The 9,226-nt window shown below is 47.9% G+C and overlaps 1 protein-coding gene and 1 pseudogene across 1 annotated transcript; one reads left to right on the forward strand and one right to left on the reverse strand.

The window, feature by feature from the left end:
* Positions 1 to 338: 338 nt before the first annotated feature.
* LOC121466319 lies at positions 339 to 1,814 on the reverse strand (annotated as a pseudogene).
* Positions 1,815 to 4,538: 2,724 nt separating this feature from the next.
* LOC121466320 (UL16-binding protein 1-like) lies at positions 4,539 to 8,927 on the forward strand. Its single transcript, XM_041679982.1, has 5 exons — positions 4,539 to 4,617; positions 6,244 to 6,501; positions 6,842 to 7,120; positions 7,668 to 7,822; positions 8,808 to 8,927. Exons 1-4 carry the CDS (start codon positions 4,539 to 4,541, stop codon positions 7,805 to 7,807), a joined length of 756 nt encoding a protein of 251 aa, XP_041535916.1. The 3' UTR covers positions 7,808 to 7,822; positions 8,808 to 8,927.
* Positions 8,928 to 9,226: the final 299 nt, after the last annotated feature.

Below are 9,226 nucleotides of genomic sequence, written 5' to 3' on the forward strand. Positions count from 1 at the left end.
GTAGAGGGGTCTGGTGCCCTCTTCTGGCCTGCACAAACAAAATATTGTATACATAATAAATAAATAAATATTAAAAAAAAACCTTTTTGCAAAATACCAAAACTTTACAATTAGGCTGTGTGCAGCCAAGAAGAAAATGTAGGTCAAGAAACCTTCACAAGGTCACCCACAAAATACTTCCCCCAAAACAAGTGGTTCTAATCAGACCACGGCCAAGTTTAGGTTAAGTCCAAAGATAAGTAGCTAAGTAGCATCCAGACTTGGTAAACAAGATCACTTCTCCCGGTGACTGTAACGTTCATTTCCTTCTGTCTTCTTCAGGACCTTGTACTGCACCCTCACACCCGGCCAGTCCCAGCTTGGTGGGAAGTGGGGTTGTGCCGTGTTGTTCCATTGCCTCTGCCTCCTCGGAATCCACCACGTGAACTGCGGGCCCCGAAGGAACCTCCCAGATACCCCAAAGGTCTCAGTGTTCAGCTTCCTCTCTTCAGCCCACGTTGTTCGCCTAGAGCTTGTTTTGAGTTCAGAGGAAGTGTTGTCAAAGAAGGACTTGGATTTGTCATAGTAACAGTTGGGCCCCCTAAGATCTTCCTCAGCAGGAGTCTCTTCACTCTGGGTCATCACAGTAGGGTCCTTCTCTTCCCCCTTCTCAGCTTTGTCATCCTTAAAATTCAGCTTCTTCTTCAATTCTTTATCGAGCTCTTCTCGGTTTGGGCATTTGCACTCTCAAAATCAAAGTCACCCTCAAAATTGATTGTGTTTTCCTTAACATTAGTTGGACGGTTTTGCCCTCTGGAACGATTTCTTGTTCGTCTGTTGCCTGACCGCCTCCGTGGAGGTCTTCTGTTCTCATCATTCACCTGCCCTTGAGTGTGCACAGGTGCCGGCTGGACTACATGGATGGCAGTCTTGCTGTTAGGCTGAGCCTGGCGACCATTGAGTTGTGTCCCCGAGGTGACCTTGGTGGGTAAGAGGTTCTTAGCATTCAAGTTAACAGCAGAACTGGTCTGGACAGCTAGTTCCACCATGGGACTCTTGCCGACTGGGGTAGATTGAAAACCAGCTCCCTTGGAAGTGAGCTGAGGTGGCTCTGAGGACATGTCAAGCTCTGAAATCGGCTGTGGAGATGGAGAGGTACTAGGGCTGGAAGCAGCGGCTAAGGCTGGAGGTCTTACCAACTTCTCTAGACCTAAGGAGGCAGCACACTGCTGGCTGAGCAGGGAGCTGGCTGCCAGCTGGCCACAAGGCAGCATCCCTCTGAAGGGGCTGTAAGACACATAGGGCTGGAAGGGTGAGGTGGAGGCCGAGGACTGAACAGTAGCAGGATCCTGAGAGAGTGTGTGCTGAACTTTTGGAGGTTCACACACAGTAATATCTTTGATATCACTTCCCCGGAAAATGATGTACTCATAAATTTCCTCTCTTGGGGGAGCAGGCCTATCTGGGGGACTGTCTTCAGTGCCAAAGGACCTTACTTTGGCGAGCGCCACGGTGGAATTGTCGGTGTCGTTGGTGTAGAGAATGCCCTCTTAGCGGATCTGCGCCTTGGGGATGAGGCTGATCTTGCTGCCCAGATACCGGGTGCCAGATGAGCCGCTCCTGGCGGCGGCGGGGAGCGCCAGGAGCAGGGGACCAGCGCCTAGCCCCGCCCGCTCCGCCGCCGCGCGGTTGCCTGGCCGACCACTTCCGCGCACCTCTGTGCCGCCGCTGTCACAGCCTCCTGCGGCGCCTAGGGGGCCGGTCGGCCTCGAGCAAGCCAGAGAGGGAGCGGATAGAGGCGCAGAGCCCCAGTCTGAGGGGAGCAGCGGGGTCATCCCAACTTTTTCTGTGGCTGCCTAGATACTTCTCACTCTTTCTCTAAGAGCTACATTTACCTTGGCAATGCTTTTCCACAGTCCATAATCCTAACTATGGTTCAGATATATTAACCAAAATAATTGGGGTTTGTGCAAGACTAAACATAAACCTAAAACAGCTAAAATAAAATCAATGATAAACAGTTGTGGAGTGTCTGGGAAATACTACTGAGCTTTGAAAAAAAAAACTAATATTACTAGGCCATGTCAAATACCTTACTGCAGTAATCCCGCACCTTGAGCACTGATGTCATTGAGATTTTGTCTTTTTAAAACACTGTATACTTCAGCTTGGTCATCTAGAGTCTTTAGATGCTTAAGCCCGTTCTCGTTCTGTCCATTATTTAAAAAGTCTCAAAATTTTTGATTGATTTAGTCAGCATCATTGTCAATGATTAGCTCTCATGGATCATTTCATTTGGAGGCCCCAGCTTGATCTCTGTGGTATTCAGCCTTGTTCCCTGCCTTCCCTCCCATGAGGAAGTTACAGGGGAGGTATCCACTGACAAACCTTTCAGGGCCATGCTACTCTCACTGGTTCCAAAGAAATCTGGGTTGTTAGTAATTTCCCCACACATGAAAACAGATAAGGAGGGCTGCAGATTCTGAGGACCCAAAAAGTGTAACACAGATAAGAGTGGGCAGAACTAGAGTCTTTGTTTGAGCTTACTAAGACCTCCTAAGAGCTAGATAATATGATAGGGACAAGGGAATGGGGGCTTAGGGAGGGAGAGGGAGGGCAGTGCAGAAGAAGGTGGGAGGAGGGTAAAGGGGAATATCAGAACTGATACAATTGCATTGCTAGGGAAACACAGAAAATGAGGTCTCCTTAAGGAAGGTGAAGGAAGGCAAATACAGGAGAAGGAGCAAGGGAGGTAAAATAACAATATGATAGCTGGAAAAGTCATAAGGGCTCCTAACAATAACTATTTATCTAAAAAAGCAAATGTAATTTAGCATATAACTCTGCACATATAGTTTTAATGAACATTTTTTCATGTGTGTTGATGGCATTTCCTCCAAGAGACTACCTAACAAAACCCCAATACTAGGCAAAAGGACCCTCTTTTGAGTTGTTGGTCAGGGCTAAAAACTCCCAAAACATACAACCCATTGCTGTTACCCTTGTTTACCCAGCAGAGTTGGAACGTAAGACCCTACTGATGAAGACACTTTAGAAACAGGGCCCCGAGGTCCCTGAACTGCAACTGACCTAAAGTCACCTCCATGAGAGACTAGATTTCTTAGTTCTAAAAGGTGCCATGTAAACTTCCAAAGGAGAGAGGCATCCACTATCCCACCCATCAATCAATGCCTATGGACCACATCAATGAGCAGCACAACATGATAACCCTTATAGGTACAGAACTGGCACACATGCATTGGTGGTAACCAGCAGCTCTCTCACTGAACTTAAGACCTACTCAGCAAGATGGATATCATACCTGCATGGTACTGGAAACTAATAATAAACATAGCTAACTAATAAGTGCCGAAGTCATGGTTATTAGAGGAGAATCCACAACCACTAATCTACCAAATCAGCATAATCTCTAACAGCAATCTATAAAGACTTATCCTTAAACACCAGGGTAAATGTATTCTTTACCTGCATCAAGGAAACTTTTCTTGGGAGAGGATGGGAGACCTCTATAGAAAACCATAACCAATCAATATGCAGAGTTGTGGAGCCCAATTTCAAGGGATGCTTCTTCAAAAGATCCCACACCTAAGGCTCAGGGCACAATGCAGAAGAGGGGAAAGAATTCCAACATGGGTCCTCTGGAAGAACAGTCAGTGCTCATAACCTCTGAGCTATTTCTACAAAGTCCCAGAATCTGCTCCTAATTGGAATAAACTGTGTGATTTCTGAACTTTCTGAGGTTCCAATGTCACAGGCTTAAGGAGAAAAGCACAGCCTTGCTGACAAGATAGTAATTGTCTTCCCTCCGTGGGGGTTTGGGGATAAAGGAAGGAAATGGAGGTGGGGGAGGGGGAATGACTGAGGCTGTAAGGGGATGGGGAGTGCTGGGTCCCTGGACCAAGAATCAGGACAACAATTAACATGAGGGGGGAGGACAGGGTTGAGAGGAAAGAACCTGGTGGAGAAAATGAGTCTGGGATTGAGATGTAGGGAGGGGGAAGGTGATGGGAAGTGCAGAAGGACCAGCTGAGTATTGGAAGGGGATTCAGACAGCAGCGGGCAGCGGGGGTGGGGGTGGCGAGGGGACACTGGTGGTGTGGCTGAAGCTAAAGGAGGTGTGTGAGTCTCCGGAAAGAAACTCCTGGGAGTGACTCCAAGTTTCTTCTGGCGTGACTGCTCTTAGGAACACAAGCCCCTTTCCGGTGTCACGCGGCAAGAGAAAAAATTTAGGGAAGGACTTTGGTTTTGGGGCGGGTCAGTTGTCATGAATTTAGAAGGCTGAACCATGATTGATTGTCTGGGAGGGACAGGGATGATTAGAAGCCTGGGGATTGGACAACAGCCTGCATCACTCAGGTCACAGTCTCTGCCTTCACAGTCCGCTTATAAATTGAGGGAGCGCGTCCCGTGCAGCGCGCCCAGAATCCCCACTGAGAATTCATTCACTTTTGTGAACCCTGTGCCAGGCGGCACTGAGGCCTCACCGCTTCTCTCCACAACTCTGATTACTAAACCTGTGGCTCAGGGTATGGCAAAAAATGCAGCTGCCGAGAACTACTTTTAAGAAGCTGTGCTTCTTGGTTCTACTGATCTGTTTCCGGTCCTTGCAACCCGCTGGTGAGTTGGTGCAATTCAACCTGAGGGGTGCCAGGAAGGGAATGGGGAGGAAAGGGAAGTTGCCATTGAATCCCAAAGTAGTAGTCCTCCTCTGGGAAGCTCCCAGATCCTCAGAATTGAGAACTTGCAGAAAAGGCAGAGCCTGCGGAAATGTGGCGCTTGCAGCGCACCTTCCCTTGCCCTGCCCCTACCATGTTCAAGGGAGGAGGGGAAAAGTTACCATAACGCCATGAGCATTCTGTCATACTGGTGTCCACGGGAAGGCTAAGCCGAGTCAGGAGGTCCGGAGGTGATGCACACAGTGCCAGACCCCGCCAAGAAGCTCAGACAGCTCCCCCGGATTGAAGGCAGTCTGTGCTCTGAAGACTGTCTTCCCAGGGGATTCCTCAGGAGCCCTCCTCCATTCCTGAGCCTCTATGCCCTGGAACTTTCTTTCCCATCATTCCACCGTACTATTCCAGCAGATGACAAAGGATGCTTCAGGGAAAACGTTATCAACCACCCTCTCTCTCACTTTTTACCCATTTATTCTTGCTGTTGCTTTGTTTTCCAGCAGGACTTTACACCAGAGCCCACGCTGAAGAATTTGCAGCGATTCCTTCTCTCTCTAGGTCTGTCAGGTGCTAGGATTACAACTTTCTACCACCAACCTTCAGCTTCAATTCCATGAGACTCATCAACCACCAGCCAGCTCAGCGCCCTTCCCTGTCCATATACCCTTTCCCACTCCCCATCCATAAAGTGCCTTTCAGCCCCTTTTCCACCAGGGGACAATCTGTGGATTAGCACCTCAGCTACTCAGGGCTGACCATACTGGATTCCAGCAATGGTACTGGGTAGGGACATGTGGAAGGCTCTGCCCTGGCATCCTAGGCTCATGTAGTCTACCTCCTGGGGAAACAGCATCAATTAATGGTGTTCCTTTAGGCAGAAATAGGTTTGGGTTTTGTTTGTTTGTTTTCTTTTGTTTCATTTTCTGTAAATGGCAGGCATTGAAATTTCCCACCAGGGAAGCCTTACTATACCTATCCTGCATTAAACACTCGAGTCTACATTTAGTGTAACTGGCTCAGAAGGCAGCGAGCTGATGAACGGGACAGCAGATTTGGTCTCCATCACTCTTCTGACCCCAGATTAGGGTCTACCCCATGTACCAGTATTGACGCCCATCCCTCCAGAGTGCATTCAAATGTACTGTGCAAGCTTCATGTTTCCCGGGAATCAGTGGGTCCTATTCAGCCTATGACTTCTGGGTTAGCTAGAAATGACAGGATGAGGGCATGGGTTTAGGGCCTCTTGATGAATCCTGGAAAGATCCAGAAAACAAATTCTTAATTTTTCTGCCATCACCGACAAGGCCCACTACAGCATGATCATGTGATAACAGATTAGAGAACTGTCCTGATGAAGAGCAGGGGTCGGCCACACCTTGACCTGCATCTTCAAACAAGAGAGAATGATGGACTATACTTTACTTAACACAATGCAGGTTCAAGTTTCATTTTATTTACTTATTTCTATATTTTTAAAGTCTCCCTTTCCAGAGGACTTTCCTGTTCCACAGGCAGAGACTGTCTCTGAGCCCCTGCTCCTCATCCCTAACCTCACTGCATGTTTCCTTCACAGATGATGCTTCTCTTCGCTACACCTACACTGTTAACAAGTCAGGGTCTGGACCGTGGAGGCAGGAAGTCAAAGGTCAAGTGAATGAAAATACTTTCATTTACTGTGGCAGTATTAACAACTGCCATGCCATTGGTCTTATTGGGAAGAAACTGAATGTCACAAAGACCTGGGACCTACAATGTGACACTCTGAAAGATGGACTTGGCCAGGTCACTGACCAAGCACTTCTCATGAAGCCGGAGAATGATACAATCAGAGGTGAGTTTCAAATGGCCCCATAGTGCTGGGTATGAAGCCCAGTGATAGAGTGCTTGCCTAGCATCCGTGAGGACCTAGGTTCAATCCCCACTGCTACAATTTAATAAAAGAACAATCAGATGGGCTTCTGAGGGAAAGAACAGGACTTGTGATGGTTTAGGGACATTCATTGTTTTCATGGAGGATAAGAAATGAACCACTGGTGGTCCCTCCCACCTCAGAGGTCCAGCACCAAGGCTAAAACGTGGAAGGTAGAGCAAGGTCAGAGGATGGGAAGGGAGGAAGGTGGGTAGACAGGATTCATCAAAGCCATAGGCTGATCCCTTTCCAATGGGCACAGAGCCCCTCTCTCTGCAGGTCAGGATAAGCTGTTCACATGGAGCCGATGGAAATTCCTATGCATCCTGTGACCTATACCTCAATGGACAGAAAGTGCTGTATCTTCACCCAAGCACTGGAAAGTGGACTAAAGTTGACCCTGGATCCATGCAGATAAAAGAGATGTGGGAAAAAAACAAAGATTTAACAGACTTCTTATACAGGACCTCACAGGGGGACTGCAAGGCCTGGCTTAAGGAGATGATCAAGTCACACTTGGAAGAAAAGCTGGAGCGTACAGGTAACTGGGAAGAAGCTCTCTAGAGATGAAGTGTGTGTGTGTGTGTGTGTGTGTGTGTGTGTGTGAGAGAGAGAGAGAGAGAGAGAGAGAGAGAGAGAGAGAGAAATAATCTAAACTCTGAATTCTTGGGTTTATGGTCATTTTTCCCGTCAATCTTTTCCATTCTTACCCTCTCCTATCTCAGTAATTGTGGTTACATTGTTCACACACTGTGGTTCTCGCTGGCTGTCACAGCACAGAAACCATTTGTTTCCTGGCATTGTCCTCACTCTAGAATTACTGTAGTTTTACATCTCACCTGATCTTTCTTCTTCCTGCCACCGTCCTCACAGGTCATCCTCATGCCTCCCCTCCTGCTTGCAGGAAAGATGCGGTCCCATCATTACCCTGCTTCCCCTACCATAGCTGCATGAGGGAACACGCCCTCTCTCTCTTCCCACTCAGGACCCACCTAACAGCTGTTGCATAGCAACAGGGGTAGAACGCTCTGTGTTCCTGAATTACCTGAGCACCCAGAAGCTAAGGTGAGACTTTATCTTGATTTCAGGTCTGGTCAAAGACACAGCTGGTATTTTCACATCAGCCTCACCAACCATTGCCCCAGACGTGGACCAGAATTCATCCATGACCATGCAGCCCAATGCCTTTGTCTTGCTGTTCGCCTTAGCCCTCCTGTTTCTCTTATAATATCTGCAATGACAGGTACTGAGGGCGGAACTGGGAGTGGTGTAAGGGACAGATGGGTGAGGAGTGAAGACGCAAGGGTGAATTCCTGAAGTCATGATCTTGTCCCTCAACTGTAGCATCTTATTGCGAAAGGAGACAGGAGATCTGGAGTTCATGTCAGCTGCTAGCAATAGCTTCTGCATCCTCACCCTTGACAGGACAGGAATCATGTCACAGAGCAGTGGGGAATGAGGAGGGAACACAGCCAGTGGGTGCTCAGAGCAGACTCCTAATCAGGAGGGTCCCATGATGCAGATGTTGAGACAGCAGGAACAAAAAAGAACATAGTAGTTCCTCTTAATATGTAGAAAGAAGAGGATTCCATCCCACAGACAAAATAAAAAAGATATAAATAAAGAGATGGTCCATTGGCAATAACACCTGCTGCCCATGCATCAGATACAGGTTCTGTTTCCAGCTCCCACAGGACCATTACAACCATACAGCTCTAGATCCAGAGGATTCAGCCTGTTCTTCTGCACAGACCCCAGGCATTCACACAGTGCACATATAGGCATGCAGGCTCACATGCACAGACATAAAATAGAAGTGAATCAAGCAGCAGCAACGGCCTTGTGAACCCCAGGAGCAGAGTCTGCACTGGAGGCTGGTGTACTGATCCTATTGCTGGAGTCTACTCCCTTCTGGACTGCTTAGATGGACTTGGTTGGACTGGGAGAGTCGCACCCTGAGTCAGGCCCTGAGTCAGGAAGCAGAGCTGGTCATCACCACTTTATTCTGATCTCCCAGGTCAAAAGTAGGGCCTGGGGCCCTGGGACAAGGGAACAAAGAAGGAAGACAGTAGAGGATCCAGGATGGAGAGCCCAGGGATGATGGAGGAGGGAACTGAATGACCCTCAGTGAGGGTGGCTGTGGGGTGGTGATGACTGGTACAGGGCACCCAGGAAAACTGACCCAGGCTCTCCTCAGATCCTTCAAAAGATGTGTTTCCTTGCTGCAGGTTGAAGATGCTCCAGAGAAGTCGTGAGAGTTCATCTGGTGCCACTACTCTCCCTCTCCATCAGCCTCCACCAGATGAATCAGGATGCTGCGGACACAGCATTTCATCGTTATTTACTCTGTGCTAATTGCTTAGAGTCTTTTCTTATCACTGTTTCTCTTGGTGCTCCTTAGTGGGAATTGCTCTCATGTGGAAATATTTTTACTAGAGATCTAGAACGAATGTGGTTTTTATCCATCTCTAGCATAGGAAACAGGATAACTGGATCTCCTTAGTGGGAACGTGAAGTTTTTACTCTTGCATATATAACTGGCAATAATCAAATATCTCAGATGTCAAAAAAACCTCTAATAACTAATCATAGAAAACAGAAGTTGAGGACCAGTTGTTCAGTAGAAATCACTGGTAACTGTGCCAGG

The sequence above is a fragment of the Microtus oregoni genome, unplaced genomic scaffold (assembly GCF_018167655.1).
Source record: "Microtus oregoni isolate MIOR12 unplaced genomic scaffold, Mior012 000033F_ref0000390, whole genome shotgun sequence".
Taxonomy (NCBI): Eukaryota; Metazoa; Chordata; class Mammalia; order Rodentia; family Cricetidae; genus Microtus; species Microtus oregoni.